At 38.7% G+C, this 15,674-nt stretch overlaps 4 protein-coding genes and 1 long non-coding RNA gene across 5 annotated transcripts in view; 1 reads left to right on the top strand and 4 right to left on the bottom strand.

Moving 5' to 3' along the window:
* The window catches only part of LOC103510048 (huntingtin-interacting protein 1), a gene marked incomplete at its 3' end in the record, with an annotated part of 39,314 nt that extends 33,927 nt beyond the window's left edge, over nt 1-5,387 (bottom strand). The window contains exons 1-2 of the mRNA XM_026824217.1: nt 5,098-5,387; nt 1,005-1,196 (exon numbers count right to left, since the gene is read on the bottom strand). Coding sequence (XP_026680018.1) covers nt 1,005-1,152 — 148 coding nt within the window. The remainder of the gene's footprint in view (nt 1-1,004; nt 1,197-5,097) is intronic.
* A 320-nt stretch (nt 5,388-5,707) lies between these two features.
* LOC103510021 lies at nt 5,708-6,852 on the top strand. Its single transcript, XM_008474657.3, has 2 exons — nt 5,708-5,900; nt 5,996-6,852. Exon 2 carries the CDS (start codon nt 5,996-5,998, stop codon nt 6,701-6,703), a length of 708 nt encoding a protein of 235 aa, XP_008472879.1. The 5' UTR covers nt 5,708-5,900; the 3' UTR covers nt 6,704-6,852.
* A 140-nt stretch (nt 6,853-6,992) lies between these two features.
* On the bottom strand, nt 6,993-8,496 carry LOC113467787. The gene is made up of 2 exons (XR_003391742.1): nt 7,875-8,496; nt 6,993-7,425 (listed from the first exon to the last, which is right to left on the bottom strand). It is a non-coding gene; the product is annotated as an uncharacterized LOC113467787 (long non-coding RNA).
* A 771-nt stretch (nt 8,497-9,267) lies between these two features.
* On the bottom strand, nt 9,268-11,719 carry LOC113467792 (hyphally regulated cell wall protein 3-like). Its single transcript, XM_026824216.1, has 3 exons — nt 11,698-11,719; nt 11,209-11,427; nt 9,268-11,178 (listed from the first exon to the last, which is right to left on the bottom strand). The coding sequence occupies exons 1-3, from the start codon at nt 11,717-11,719 to the stop codon at nt 10,562-10,564; spliced, it is 858 nt and encodes a 285-aa protein (XP_026680017.1). The 3' UTR covers nt 9,268-10,561.
* A 79-nt stretch (nt 11,720-11,798) lies between these two features.
* LOC103510047 (polycomb protein SUZ12) overlaps nt 11,799-15,674 on the bottom strand; it is a 23,866-nt gene continuing 19,990 nt past the window's right edge. Inside the window, exons 10-11 of the mRNA XM_026824214.1 lie at nt 12,494-12,710; nt 11,799-11,997 (exon numbers count right to left, since the gene is read on the bottom strand). Coding sequence (XP_026680015.1) covers nt 11,833-11,997; nt 12,494-12,710 — 382 coding nt within the window. The 3' untranslated portion in view covers nt 11,799-11,832. The remainder of the gene's footprint in view (nt 11,998-12,493; nt 12,711-15,674) is intronic.

The following is a 15,674-nucleotide window of genomic DNA, read 5'->3' as shown; positions in this document are numbered from 1 at the left end:
GGGCTGGGGTTTCATCACTGAAATGTAGCTGTTTACTTATCGTGTAAGGAATATTATCGTATTCTTTCATTTTTTTTTTTTTTCTTTGTTCGGGAACTTGGAGCCTGTAAAGTCGGATAATCCAGTATAAAGTAAAGAAGGATAGTAGGGCTTACGCTTCTCTTCTTTCTGTCCTTATCCTCTTTCCGTCGGCAAAGGCTGTTACTTGGAATCCATCTTTGTTAGTGACACTGGACTATCATTCACACAAAGGAATAGATAAATCCTATTTTAGGGGGACGCCCTTAGCTTGCCGGCACATCCGCCTTAGCTTGGGCGCTATCGCGAATGTTCCGTCTGCGTGAGTGGAAAGGGTTCGCGTGTGATCTGAACTTTTTTTCTAATTTCTAAAAAAAAGTCTAACTTATTTATGTTTCATTTTTTTAGAAATTAAATTAATTCTCTGGAATTTTTTTTTTTATTATTATTATTACTTTTTTTTAGCGAAAGTTAAGTGCCCGATTCATTTGCAAGACCATGTTTTTTTCAAGTGAGTTATGGTATGAATGTACCAAATAATCGCCAATAAATAGAAGAGAGGAAAAAAAGTTGTGTTTATGAGTTTCATATAAATAAATGTTAAGTACCTGTCGGTATTGTATTATTTAATTTTCTTTATTTTATTCTTCTTTTTTTATACCCTTGACTTCTTTCTTATCCCCTTTTATCTCTTCCTTTCTACCGTTTTTTATTTTTTTCTTACTCCAATTACTTTCGACACAGGGTATAACCCCTACCAACTAAGGGTATAACCCCTATAACACTAAAAGGATTGGGAGAGCGAGAGTGCGTAGGCCGTGTAAGTGCTGTCTCGGCTGGTTGAGCGTACACGTTGGCAGAGGTGGAGTCCTCTTGCCGTCATCGCACTTAAGACAGTGCGTTGGTTTTGTTTTTGTTTTGTTTTGTTTTTTTTTTTTTTTTTTTTTTTCAATTTTATTTCTGGATTATTTCTGGATAAAGGATACTTCTGACGTGTTTCTCCTTGACTGGAGTCTCCTGTGAGTTGACCGCCTTCCCAATACTTGCCGATTGAAACTTTTCAAATGTCTCCCTCTCCAATTCGAGACTGGTTTTCCTCGGCTGTAAAACCCGGGGTAGTGATAGGGAGGACATTTTATCTCGGGTTCAGTGGCAGGATGGGGTTCTAATACTGATTCCTGTGAACATTATTAAAATTCACTCAAATCAAGACCTTTTAGGAATAGAGCTAGACCTTTTGCATGCTGATGACATGGTCATCCAGACCACTCTTTTCTGGATGGACAAGGTATGCTGAACACGGAAAGTAAAGTAAGGAATAAAACTATACACATGGTACAGATGTTTTCTCTCTCTCTCTCTCTCTCTCTCTCTCTCTCTCTCTCTCTCTCTCTCTCTCTCTCTCTCTCCCCTCCTTCTCTCTCTCTCCCCTCCTTCTCTCTCTCTCCCACTTCTTTTATCAACAGTTTGCATTTAGAAAAAAAGACTCATGATTGCAATACTTTCTGATTACAAGTATAGCTTCACTACAATTTAGTAATAAAACGTAAAAAAAAACACACACATTTATCACACTTCTAAGAAGTTTTGTCACAACCACTTGTTACGTCAAACATCATGTGTCACCATAGACTTAAAACAAATAAAACAATATACCACTTATCATAGAAAGAAGAAACAGAATGAGTCACTGAAACCATTGCACAAAGAAAACAATATGCCTGTCCTATCTCAGTAAACAAATAGACCTACATACATAGTTACTTCTTCTTTTTCTTCATTTCTTTCTTTCATTCTTCTTTTTCCACACATGGCCTTGCTGCTTAGCGTGTAAATAAATTCTTCTTTTTCATCCTCTTCAATCTTTCTCATAACCCTTATACCACTACTTAGATAAATTTACTCACACAAGTATTTATAGACCTACATACTTAGTTACTTCTTCTTTTTCTTCATTTCTTTCTTTCATTCTTCTTTTTCCACACATGGCTGCTTAGTGTGTAAATAAATTCTTCTTTTTCATCCTCTTCAATCTTTCTCATAACCCTTATACCACTACTTAGATAAATTTACTCACACAAGTATTTAGGTACTTCTACTTGTTACTTCTTCACATAAGTAGATACTTCTGCTTATGTACAAAAAGATTTAAATCTTGACATAAGTAGTAATAGAGAACTTTTTTGTCCTTGCACAAAATCATGATACACATCTACCTTCTATGGTATTCTATACCTTCCTCCTTTGTACACTAGATATGGATGAAGATAATATTACTTAAGTAAGTAACTATTTAAAAACTAAAAACTGATAAATAATGCCTGATAAGAATAAGAAAATATTTTTATTTCCCTAGACTGTCCTAGAGCCATAGTTATCATGAGATCTACACTTAATAGGTATAACATATTACTTAGGGCTGGGGAATACCGGTTCATGTTGAAATGTATGTTGACACCTAAAAATCCTTGGAGACTGTTTTGGCAATCTTGGAGTTTCAATGTGTACCTGTAAGTTTGAGCTTAAAATATCATTTAAAGCTTAAAGTCTATAAGGTGTTTAAAGTAAAAACAGGGACCTACCTAGTTACCTACCACTTTGGTAGGTATTAAAAAAACAATAGTTAGGTAATTATTGTAAATAATTAAAATAATAAAACATGAACAGGGAAATGAAATTTTATCACTCTCAGATCTCTTATCTCACACTGTAACAATTTATAGGTACCTTTTTATTTGTATTTATTCAATTGAAAAAAAATCTTTAATTTTTTTTCAGTCTAGTTAGCTTGGAAAGTAGTGCGTCTGCCTTGTAAGCGCTAAGTCGCGGGTTCGATTCCCGCCCAGGGAGGATTTTATCCTAAATAGATAAGAAACACACTACTATCAGGTCAAGTGATTTGTTTCTACCTAAGGTTCATTGTCGGAACGGCTGCCTTTCTCCTATCCTGTCTTTCTTCTCTCTTCACTTTCGGAATGATAGGAAGGAATGAAATGGACCTAACAGGCTGAAATGTCCGAGGTTCAAGGGCTTGTTTTTTTTTACTTCCCTTATGCTATTATAAGGAATGTGCTATTCATTTGTCGACAAAGTCACTACTTTGGGTCGGGGTTGTGTTGTGTTGTGTTGTGTTGTGTTTTTTTTTTTTTTTTTTTTTTTTTTGTAGGTATTAGAAAAACAATAGTTAGGTAATTATTGTACATAATTAAAATAATAAAACATGAACAGGGAAATGAAATTTTATCACTCTCAGATCTCTTATCTCACACTGTAACAATTTATAGGTACCTTGATTGGCCTTGAGAATCAAGTTTTTGAATAATAATGTCATTCTGGTAAGTATGTAAGTACAAACATAATTTTCATCTGCTACTACTTAACTACAAGTAGGCAAGAAGGTAGATAATTTGATACACAGTGCAGAGGTTTGGTGTAATTGAATAGCCTGCCCTTCCTTTCCTACCAATTAGTTGTACTCCATTGCAGCCAAAGCTACACCAACCATCTAATTTTTAGCCATTTAGAATTTCTGCAGTTAGGTACCTAGGTTCAAAACTATTGAATCAAGACTAAGGATACCTACAAGATACAATTACATGGAGGTGTCTTGAGGTAAGGATACAATAAGACATTCCTTGGACTAGAAAGATTAATATCTGGGTACTTGTGCAGAAGTCATGTCACCATGTCAGTCAAAAATTGCTACCAAAGGAACTGGCACAAACAAGCAGTGACTAGTGTTATTACAGGGTTGGGTTAAACGCAAAAAGGAGTTTTCACAAATAGAGCAGTGATTAGTGTTATTATAGGGTTAATTTAAATACAAAAAAGAGCTTTCTTTTCCACTGTTGTGGCTTCTGCATAATTACCGAGGATAAAATTGTGTTGTGTGTGGTGGGATGCCTAGCCTAGGAGGGAGCATTGCCTAAGGGACATTTAAGGCAAGGCAAATCAGATGAAACTTACAAGTGGGAACAGGCTCTGAATGTCCACTGACATTTGGGCTTTTGCAAGAGACTTTCCTACTTGGACTTTATTTGTGTTAACACACATCTAGTTTTTTTGGTACTTGTGCAGAAGTCACATCCGTGGAATATTGCTACCAAAGGAACTGGCACAAACCAGCAGTGACCCTGGTTATTAGTTGTACACTTGTACTCCATTGCAGCCAAAGCTACACCAACCATCTAATTTTTAGCCATTTAGAATTTCTGCAGTTAGGTACCTAGGTTCAAAACTATTGAATCAAGACTAAGGATACCTACAAGATACAATTACATGGAGGTGTCTTGAGGTAAGGATACAATAAGACATTCCTTGGACTAGAAAGATTAATATCTGGGTACTTGTGTAGAAGTCATGTCACCATGTCAGTCAAAAATTGCTACCAGAGGAACTTGCACAAACAAGCAGTGACCAGTGTTATTATAGGGTTAGGTTAAAAGCAAAAAGGAGTTTTCACAAATAGAGCAGTGATTAGTGTTATTGTAGGGTTAATTTAAATACAAAAAGGAGCTTTTTTTCCCACTGTTGTGGCTTCTGCATAATTACCGAGGATAAAATTGTGTTGTGTATTGTGTGTGGTGGGATGCCTAGCCTAGGAGGGAGCATTGCCTAAGGGACATTTAAGGCAAGGGGAATCAGATGAAACTTACAAGTGGGAATGGGCTCTGAATGTCCACTGACATTGAATAACTATTGGGCTTTTGCAAGAGACTTTCCTACTTGGACTTTATTTGTGTTAATACACAGCTAGTTTTTTTGGTACTTGTGCAGAAGTCACATCCGTGGAATATTGCTACCAAAGGAACTGGCACAAACCAGCAGTGACCCTGGTTATTGTAGGGTTAGGTTAAACGCAAGGAGTTTTCACAATTAGAGCAGTAATTAGTGTGATTATAGGGTTAGGTTAAATACAAAAAGGAGCTTTTCTTTTCCTTGGACATGACTTCTGCATAATTACCGTTTTTTTGAGAAGTGACTTTCTGTGTGTGAATACATAGCAAGTCTCTTGCACAATATTTTTTGCTAGTGCATTCAGCACTTGAGATTTCTTAGAAAAAAGTATCGTACACTTACCTGAACAAGCTCTGGGTATTTTATACCATCATAATTTACACTTTACAGCTAAAAGAAGATTGTACAACTCTGTTCAAAGCAACATAGCGATCCTCACTTACTAGACACTAGAATTTAGAATGGATATTCAAATTAAAACATTTGTAGGAGAAGACACCAGAAATGTATGTCACAAAACACGTATTATTTAAATTAGTTTTTATTAATTTTTATGAAAGAACTGATTTCTGGAATGGAAGTTTATAGAAGTTGGGATGTGTAAAAACTAAAAAAAAAGTAGAAAGGAAATGGTTAATGGATGTTAGAGAGAGACAGAAATATGTGGGCTACGGGAAAAATGCATGGATGTAGGATTTTCTGTCTTTGTTCATGATGATGAATGGACCATGGCAAGAAAATGAAAAAAGATCTGCACATTTCTAGAGTGGGCGGCACGGGTGCGGCGTGTTTATTACAAACGTTGATTCTAGCTGAATTCCTGCTGCCCATTGGGGTGGCTCTTGCTCAAAAAATATGCCTGTGCTTTGAGGGACTTTCTAAAAATGCTCCATTTGGCAACATTGCTTTTTCAAATGTTTACTTTTGTGTTTCCTCAATTTTTTTGACCACGAAGCAAGCAAAAAGTTATAAGGGATTAGGGCCATTAGGGGTATGAAAGTTACGGAACAGTAGAAAATAGAAAATCTTCAAATAAAGATTTGTGGCAAGTCTGCTAGTGATAAGGTGATTCAATAAAAATCCGGGATCCTGGTCAACAACATAAAAATCATAAGTTTCATAACAGAATATCCAGTAGAAAATAAGTAAGTTCAAGGCACAAAAAAAAGGAATTGTATTTGATGAAACCTTACTAGGCAGTAAAAACACCATTATCATACATACATAATTTGCTTTCCAGATGCCAAGCAGGAGTAAAAGAAGATCAAAAAGAGGGCCAACATCCTCTTTGCCAAAAAGTACCACTGAAGCTGGGCCATCACAACCACAATCTCCGCCAAAAAAAATAACCTCATCCAGACGCAACCTTAGTGAAGTCGTAGGTAAACTCTTCAACAATCCCGAATATAGTAATTTGAAAATCTTAGTAAATGATGATGTTTATTATGCCGATAAGATCCTTCTGGCAGTTTCAAGCACCATATGGGATGAACTGCTACCACAGGGTGCTTTGCCTCCTTTCAGTATGAGTGAATATCGAATTGAAGCGGTGAGGAACAGTAAAAGTTTCTACACCATTCTTCAGTACATCTATGGCCTTCCTATAAATTTGTCAGAACTACCTGATGATGTGGTTGTAGAAACAATGGAAATTGCTGACCTTTTTGCCTATGATGAATTCTATACAGATCTCAGAGAGTACATAGCTAATAATAGACCTCATATTAAAGTGGATTGTTATGAACCACTGAATAGTGCACCATTAGATGATTTAAACTTGAGTAAAAATACTAAAAAAGAAAATGATGAAAATATAAATGAAATTAGTGAGTCTGGTACTGACCAACCTTCAGATGAAGTAAAAGCAAGCAATACAAACCTAAATGAACAGCCAGATGATATCAATAAAGAGTTGGCAAGTTTGAATTTGAGGGATACTGAGCAATGAAGGTGAACAAAATGAATTAGCCAATAAGTTAAAGTTCCTCCTTTTGTATCTACCTCTCCTTTATTTCTCTTTTACATGTGCACATTCTCCTATATTAATTTAAAAATTAAATTAAATTAAGATATTTTTCTAGATTACTTCCCCATGAATTTTAATAAATTAATTTATCACAATTAAGGAATCTTTTTCATTTTCATAATAAATATGTAAGAGTGACAATCATGTCTGAAAGAAGCCTTGGTCAAAAATAAACTGGGTGAAAATTAGGAAGAAAAAAGAAGTATGATAGTATGTCTTTTTAACAATGATGGTTTCAAAATTCACTTTATTTCTTAAATAGAATAATGTGTGATTAAATATTAATCATAATTAAAATACATATACAATAGGTAATTTAGGATTTGTAATATTTAAGTAAAACAAAAATAAACAACCTTGTTAGCTGTCTTAACAGAAAGAGAACCCTGTTAAAAACAAAACTAGGTATAGGTTATTTATTTTAAACAGTAACTTTGATGCCATTTTTAATCTTTCTTTCAACTTTAAAATTCTCCAAATTCAACATCCAAAAGGAAGCTATTATTATAGCCTATTTTACGTGTAACACTGACATTTGCAACCTATAAAATACTCTTCCTAGGCCCAGCAAAAAGACCTCATGGTCAGTTTCTGGGATTCGAACCAACTTTCTAGACCTGGGTTAGACTGGTAAAAGGATTGACCTAGTCTAAGAACAATAAAATTCTTGATACAAACAAACTTATACTATATTATACATTCATACAAAACTGACTATACATACTGGAATTATCAACATGAAAAGTTTCTCTATTATAGGTACCACCTAGGTCTACCTAAAATGTCAAGAAAACTCGGCATAAAAGAGCCCTTACTTTTCCATCAAAAAGTACTTTGTTCTGACATAGTAGATAGTCAGGTACCTATTCCAGACTCTTCATTGTCGAAACTGCAACCCGCCTATTTTATAAATGAAAAATAAAATGAAAATTATTTTATACATATTTTTAAAAAAGTGTTTGGGGGAACTGCACAAAAGACGGGGAAAGGTGATGGGGAAATAGCACTTGAGTGTTTCCCTGAGACATAGTTTGTACAAAAAAACATTCGAACCAACTTTCTAGACCTGGGTTAGACTGGTAAAAGGATTGACCTAGTCTAAGACCAATTCTTGATACAAACAAACTTATACTATATTATACATTCATACAAAACTGACTATACATACTGGAATTATCAACATGAAGTTTCTCTATTATAGGTACCACCTAGGTCTACCTAAAATGTCAAGAAAACTTGGTATAAAAGAGCCCTTAATTTTCCATCAAAAAGTACTTTGTTTTTGGCATGGTAGATGTTAGGTACCTAGACACTCTTCATTGTCGAAACTGCAACCAGCCTATCTTATAAACGAAAATGAAAATTATTTTATACATATTTTTTAAAAATTTTGTTTGGGGGAACTGCACAAAAGACGGGGAAAGGTGATGGGGAAATAGCACTTGAGTGTTTCCCTGAGACATAGTTTGTACAAAAAAAGATGTGTAAACAAATTAGAAGAAAAAATGTACTTGATAAAGTCAATGAAATTTATGTACGTAAGTAGGTATTTTTTCGGCACACACCAAAATATGCTAACAAGATAAATGTTGGCATAGTATTCGTTACTTACAAAATACAAAAATCGTTCCTCGATTAATACAAATACTTGGACTCGAACCACGAAACCCTGGATCCGAAGTCCACCACATTTATTATAATATGACTACTCGTATTGGTTCATATTCGTTACTTACAAAATACAAAAATCTTTTGATTAATACAAATACTTGGACTCGAACCACGAAACCCTGGATCCGAAGTCCACCACATTTATTATAATATGACTACTCGTATTGGTTCTCATTTCATGCGAGTAGATCAAATTGAACAAAATTTCTCAACACAAGGTTTTTGGTATGTATACAAGTATTTTCCCCTCAACCTCATTGAAAAAAAGAGGCATGTTAAAAGCCAAATACCTCAAAGTGTGGATGCAGATTTAGACTTCATATTCGTAATTAACGTAATCCAATGCAGATTTAAAAATGAATTTCCAAGTCCAGCTTGAAATGGGTTAAATATTTACGTACATACCTCTGATTTAGGTATTTTTTTTACGTCCTATAAAAATTCAAAAAAATGGCAGTGATTCGATTTGTGTCTATTTGTTATTATAAAAACATTCGATACATCTTAAGCTAAAAACAGAGTAGAGCATAGCGCTTAGAGCATCAAACATGTAGATGGGATGGACAATAGAGGGCAACGTCGGCTTCTAATCGCATAGAGTGAGAGCTCTATGCCAGCGGCCAGCCTAGTTAGCTTGGTTGGTAGCACGTCTGCCTTGTAAGCGCTAGGCCGCGGGTTCGATTCCCGCCCGAGGCGGATTTTATCCTGATGGGATAATGTTCCTTCTCGGAACGGCTGGCTTTTTCCTATCCTGTCTTCCTTCTCTCCGATTTCGGGACGATAAGACCTTAGCAGTCAGTTACAGTTAGTTAGTTCCCTCTGTCAAACCTCTTCAAAAAAAATCTATGCTCTTTGCTCTCCACTCAGTTTTTAGCCTTAGAGAGCTAAAACATAAAATGACTTACACACAGACAAGCATGTCCACCTAGCTCATATCGGCTCACTAAGTTTAGTGATTTCAAATTAAGCGACAAAACGCGTAGGTAGGCGTTTGCCGGATAATTATCTCGGCAGAGATAAGGCCAAAAGGTACCTTCGTAAATGAAACACAAGTAAAATTAAGTAATCAAATCTAATAGGTCCGCTTGCAGAGACAATGTTAGGATACTGACGATTTTATATTTTTATTATTAATTAAAAAAATAGACTCTTGAGTGGAAGGTAACCACTAGGCGAGGTTAACGCCGGAGGCGTTCTCTACCACCTAACCCTTAGAGCTCCACTATTGTGTAATCAAATTCTCAAATAAATGAGGATAAAATTCCATGCCTCGGCTGGGATCGAACCCACGCCCTCCAGTTTACCAGGCGAGCGTCTTGACCACTACGCCACCGAGGCAGGGTTATTGCATGGCAACAATTTTTTAGAACAGACTACCTGTTTTTACTGCCAGAATGAGACCGTTTCTGCATTCGGACATGGAAATTACATACATAGTATGATGATAAAACAGACTTTCATCTCATCACATGAGGTACATTACAAGGTCGAGAACCAGGGTTCGATGCCCATCATTGGCAAGAAAAAAAAAATTGCTCTTGTATTTTATTTGCAAATATGTCTCACACATAAAATGTACAAATAGTGCTTTAATACACTTTCTATTTCTGAAATTTTTCCAGATTGATACACTTTTTTTCCAAACTAATAAACAAACTATTGAAAAATTCGGGCCTGGTTCTCGATCTAAAGAGTAAGAAGATGCAGTTATAACGGAAACTTCCAAACTTCTACGAAAATGTACCCACTTAGGGCAGTGTTTTATAGCTAACATTTCGCCGGGGGGTCGAGTAGTGACCGGGACCACAACCTGAGTTTGAACTTGGTTTAAGTTAATCGATAAAACAATCTGATTGCCTAAAACGTTAATGCCTGACACACAAAGTACTACCATATTACTATTTGGTATGTTTGATTACCGCCCCAGATCTTGCCTACGAGTACCACTGTTACTACTTGTAATACAGGCTAAGAACCCATTCTGTAGAGTCACCAACTTGGTAAGCCCAGGCCTAGCTTAACTCCATACACAAAAAGCCCAATCTGAGTCTTAGCTGTAGGGACTAGACAGCCCTAAAGGATGGGTTAAGCTTATACGAAGCCCAGACCTTACGAGGTAGACTTGGAAGCCGACTCCACATGTTCAGATTTTCGGCGCAAGTCCACCTTGCCGCTTTCGTTCGAGCCGGCTCCACACGGCACCGAAGTTGTCGCAATGCTTTTCCTTCGCACACTGGCCCCGTTAGAGCCGTTCGGTGCTCCGTTTGTCGGACCGTTCTGCGTACTCGTTTTAGCGCCATTCCCGTTCGAGGATTTGCTACAGGTTCCGTTGGCGGTCTTGCCATTTCCAGACGAGGGCCTCGCGGTAGTTCCATTTCCAGACTGCTTCGTCCCATTCCCACCGTTTCCGTTCAGCTGCCTCGTTCGACTGCTTCCTTTGACCGTTTCCTTCTCACTCCCGGCTGACTTTTCCTTTTTATCGGCCGTCCCGCTAGAATCCTCCAAGAGAACCCGACACGACGTGATTTTCAAGTCGGGCGACGAAATCCGCCGTTTCTTACTGACGGACCCGGTCGGCGTCCCGGCCCCTTCCGTTTTCGAATCGTCCAGTGACGCAACCCGCTTGCGCAGATTCTCCGACTTTTTCACCAGCGAACTTCGCTTGTCTTCGGAACTTCGCTTGTCTTCGCTCGAGCTCACGGAGGCGCCCGAAGGCGGCTTCGTATTTCCGGAAACTACCGAGCTCGGCTTCGCAGTTCCGGAAACTCCCGAGTTCGGTTTCGTCGATTCTGTCGGAGTTGATTTGGACGATCGACTCGACTCGGAATCAATCGACAGTTTCCGTTTGGTTCCGGTGGGGGCGGGGGGGTTGGAATGGGACTCGGCAGTGGTCGGTTTCTTAGGCTTCTCATTGTTTGAGGAGGAAAGGGTGGGGGTGGAGGCCAGGCTGGGAGAGTGGGCGGGGAGATAGCCACCTGAAGAGAGAGAGAGTTATGTTGGGTTCCATTATTGCTTACCGCAATATGTTTTTTTTTATATATATATATTTAATTATTAACTCTCATCTCTCATCCGACTCGAGTTTCGCCTACTTTGAAGGCTTTATCAAGGAAAGGAAGGAAAGTTTCCTTGATAAGGCCTATGAAGTAGGCGAAACTCGAGACGGATGAGAGTCAACAATTAAGTATCCAAAAAACATATAACGGTAAGCAATAATGTCAATACATAATATGTCAAATATAAACCTAACCAATAATTGGGTTCCATCATTAATGTACGCAGAATCGGATTAACACAAGCTAAACATAAAGAAAACGAGGGCTTTATTTTAGGTGGCAGGGTTCTCATTTACGTGAGCTCTTCCATCCAACCACTGATTTTCATTTAAAAGAAAGAAAAAAAAATGAATTACCTGCAGGTTTCCGGCGTACACCATCTCCCGTAGGACTCGCCAAGGGAGGCCGAATTTCCAGGAGTTTGGGCGCCCGCTTGCTTCCCTCTTGTATCCAATAGCGGCGCTGAGCCTCACACGAACTCTTCAATACCTGCAATTCAAAAATCAATAGAGTGATTATTTTATGACTTTTTTTTATAGAGAGAACTGTAACTGCCAAGGTCTTATCGTCCCAAAATCGAAGAGGAAGACAGGATAGGAAAAAGGCAGAAGTTCTGAGAACGAACATTATTCGTTCGGGATAAAATCCGCCCCGGGCGGGAATTGAATCCGCGGCCTAGCGCTTAAAAAGCAGACGCACTACCACCAGCCAAGAACCAAGCTTAGCCATGTTTAATGGGCTCGTCCTAAACCACAGTCAACCTGTTCTCCCTGTCTATAGTCCCACAGCCAGACGCTAGTCTACTCTCTGTTTAACGTCCCCTAGCCAGACCATTTTGTCCCGTTCGGAAAAAAATTGTCGTGTAGAATGGGAACTCTCGTGTGTAAATTACATTACCTATCGGACATTCGGACATAAATTACATAAACGGACATTCGGAAAACAAAATCGGATGAAACTCACGACAAATGGGACGGGCCTTTACCTGACTGAACTCTGAGCTAGCGTCTCCCTCGTGTAGAATGAGGGACTGTAGCCGCTGTAGTGTCGTATACACAGCTAGGCCGCTTAGGAGGCCGAAATCATACATGTTACACAAGTGAAGTACGAAATTCCGGTAGAGGTTGCGTCGCAGCAGCTCCTTTCCGTTGTTCTCCAGGAACATGGAACACGCCAAAGGGATTTGACAGTCACCCACGAAACTGAAACACAAAAACAAGTGGTTCTAATGTCACATATAACTCCTCTTCTTTTTCTTCGCCTTTTCCTCTCAATCAGCCCCGGGGTGATTGCTTTGGGCTGACATTTGGTTTTGGCTACAAATTTTAAGAGTGGATGCCCTTCGCACCCAACCTTTGCTATTTCTTTAGTAAGGAAATTTCAGCCTGATGCTATCCTCCCAGTTTAAAGTCAACCAGTCAAACTAAGCTGGTCTACTCCCTGTTTAAGGCCCGCCAGCTAGACCTCTAATAGTCTAATGTCAGTAGAAAATATCTTGTTTATCCTGCCCGAACAAGACTGAAAAGTCCCCCCAGGAGTCTGTACTCACTCTTTCACTCGAGAAGTTAAGTTGAATATCCTTTACATTGTCGGGCATCGAACTGTGACCTCCTGTACTCTAGGCAAGATAATGAAATTATTCTTAACATTGTCAGACATCGAACTGTGACCTCCTGTATGCTAGCCCTAACGATATGCTCGGCTGCTATATTAATCTAATCTTCACATTTTAAGGGACGCGACAGAAAATGTGACTCACTTAGGGAAGGTTAGGATTAGGAGTTTAGGAGTCAGGATATGTCTCATATTAGTCTCCTCTCTCTGCCCTCTACACCCTCTATACCTATACATATTCTCTATACTATAACACGAAAAATGTAGAAAACATTATAGGTAATCCAATTAACAACCTCTCTTCAGGGGGATTTAAAATTAAAAGGGGGGGGACAACAATAACGAACATGTTTTGTTCGTCTGTTCTCATTATACCCTTTCTTCCTTCTCCCCTCTCTTTGTCTCTCTTTTATCGTCTTTCTTTCTCTCCCCCCCTTCTCCTACCCTCTTTTTCTTCATCTCTTCTCCCCCTTCCTCTTTTTACTCCTCCTTCTCCATCTCTTTGTCTCTCTTTTTTACCGTCTTTATTTCTCCCTCCCCCTTTCCCCTACCCTCTTTTTCTTATTCTCTTCTCCCTCCTACTCCACCTGCTCCTCCTCCCTCGCTTTCCTTTTAATAATCCCTTCTTCTCCCTCCTTCTCTCTCTCTCTCTCTCTCTCTCTCTCTCTACTTTTAATCATCCCTTCTTCTCCCTCCTTCTCTATTCCCTCCCCTCCTGTCTTCTATTTCTCTCTCACCACCATCCCCTCCACCTTCTATTCTTCTTCTCCCTCATCACTACCTCCCCTCTCCTCCTCCTCCTTTCCTCACGCGACAGTCTTGTTCTGCGCATGCGCGTGAGATTTAAATCTTGACATAAGTAGTAATAGAGAACTTTTTTGTCCTTGCACAAAATCATGATACACATCTACCTTCTATGGTATTCTCTTGTGGTTTGAAGTTAAGCGACGAAACGCGTAGGTAGGCGTTTGCCTACCTACGCGTAGAGATAAGGCCAAAAGGTACCTTCGTAAATGAAACACAAGTAAAATTAAGTAATCAAATCTAATGGGTCCGCTTGCAGAGACAATGTTAGGATACTCACGATTTTATATTTTTATTATTAATTAATAATAATAGACTCTTGAGTGGAAGGTAACCACTAGGCGAGGTTAACGCCGGAGGCGTTCTCTACCACCTAACCCTTAGAGCTCCACTATTGTGTAATCAAATTCTCAAATAAATGAGGATAAAATTCCATGCCTCGGCTGGGATCGAACCCACGCCCTCCAGTTTACCAGGCGAGCGTCTTGACCACTACGCCACCGAGGCAGGGTTATTGCATGGCAACAATTTTTTAGAACAGACTACCTGTTTTTACTGCCAGAATGAGACCGTTTCTGCATTCGGACATGGAAATTACAATACATACATAGTATGATGATAAAACAGACTTTCATATCATCACATGAGGTACATTACAAGGTCGAGAACCAGGGTTCGATGCCCATCATTGGCAAGAAAAAAAATTGCTCTTGTATTTTATTTGCAAATATGTCTCACACATAAAATGTACAAATAGTGCTTTATTATTATTTTTTGAATCCAAATTAATACGCTTTCTATTTCTGAAAATTTTCCAGATTGATACACTTTTTTTCCACACTAATAAACTATTAAAAAATTCGGCCCTGGTTCTCGATCTAAAGAGTAAGAAGATGCAGTTATAACGGAAACTTCCAAACTTCTACGAAAATGTACCCACTTAGGGCAGTGTTTTATAGCTAACATTTCGTCGGGGGGTCGAATAGTGACCGGGACCACAACCTGAGTTTGAACTTGGTTTAAGTTAAACGATAAAACAATCTGATTGCCTAAAACGTTAATGCCTGACACACAAAGTACTACCATATTACTATTTGGTATGTTTGATTACCGCCCCGGATCTTGCCTACGAGTGCCGCCACTGTTACTACTTGTAATACAGGCTAAGAACCCTTTCTGTAGAGTCACTAACTTAGTAAGCCCAGGCCTAGCTTAACTCCATACACGAAAAGCCCACTCTGAGGCTTAGCTGTAGGGACTAGACAGCCCTAAAGGATGGGTTAAGCTTCTACGAAGCCCAGACCTTACTAGGTAGACTTGGAAGCCGACTCCACATGTTCAGATTTTCGGCGCAAGTCCACCTTGCCGCTTTCGTTCGAGCCGGCTCCACACGGCACATCTGTACATCGAAAAAAGAAAGAGGAAAAGGGAGTAGGGACTTTCGACTCGCATTTTTTGGCAAGTGTCGAGAAAAATCCCATTTGTTGCTGACAAATTTTAGTTTTCCTTTCTAATCTTGTGGTGAGAGTGTTTTTTTTTCTCTCTGGCCGAAAGGAAAGTTGTGTTATTTTTCGCGAGGCGTTGGCGGTGACTGTGAAAAGTGAAAACAGCTTGTGCGATGCGAATGAAAAAATGTAAGTGGGTTTAGATGTTTGGTGATTTTTTATAGGTTTAACCTCACTGTATAACTGCTTAAGGTATTTGGCTTTTTAGTGTAATTAGGTATGGTGCTACGATTACTTTTGTTT

The sequence above is a fragment of the Diaphorina citri genome, unplaced genomic scaffold (genome assembly GCF_000475195.1).
Source record: "Diaphorina citri unplaced genomic scaffold, Diaci psyllid genome assembly version 1.1 scaffold554, whole genome shotgun sequence".
NCBI lineage: Eukaryota > Metazoa > Arthropoda > Insecta > Hemiptera > Psyllidae > Diaphorina > Diaphorina citri.
This window is presented reverse-complemented; position numbering and strand designations above follow the sequence as displayed.

What these genes read in the sequence shown, in the direction of transcription:
- LOC103510021 (XM_008474657.3), top strand. Translation starts at nt 5,996, where the DNA reads ATGCCAAGCAGGAGTAAAAGAAGATCAAAAAGAGGGCCAACATCCTCT.
- LOC113467792 (XM_026824216.1), bottom strand. Translation starts at nt 11,719, where the DNA reads ATGGAACCCAATTATTGGTTAG. An exon ending in GGAACCCAATTATTGGTTAG is followed by an intron (nt 11,428 to 11,697) that starts GTTTATATTTGA and finishes CTCTCTCTTCAG; the next exon opens with GTGGCTATCTCCCCGCCCAC. An exon ending in GAACTCGGGAGTTTCCGGAA is followed by an intron (nt 11,179 to 11,208) that starts CTGCGAAGCCGA and finishes TAGTTTCCGGAA; the next exon opens with ATACGAAGCCGCCTTCGGGC.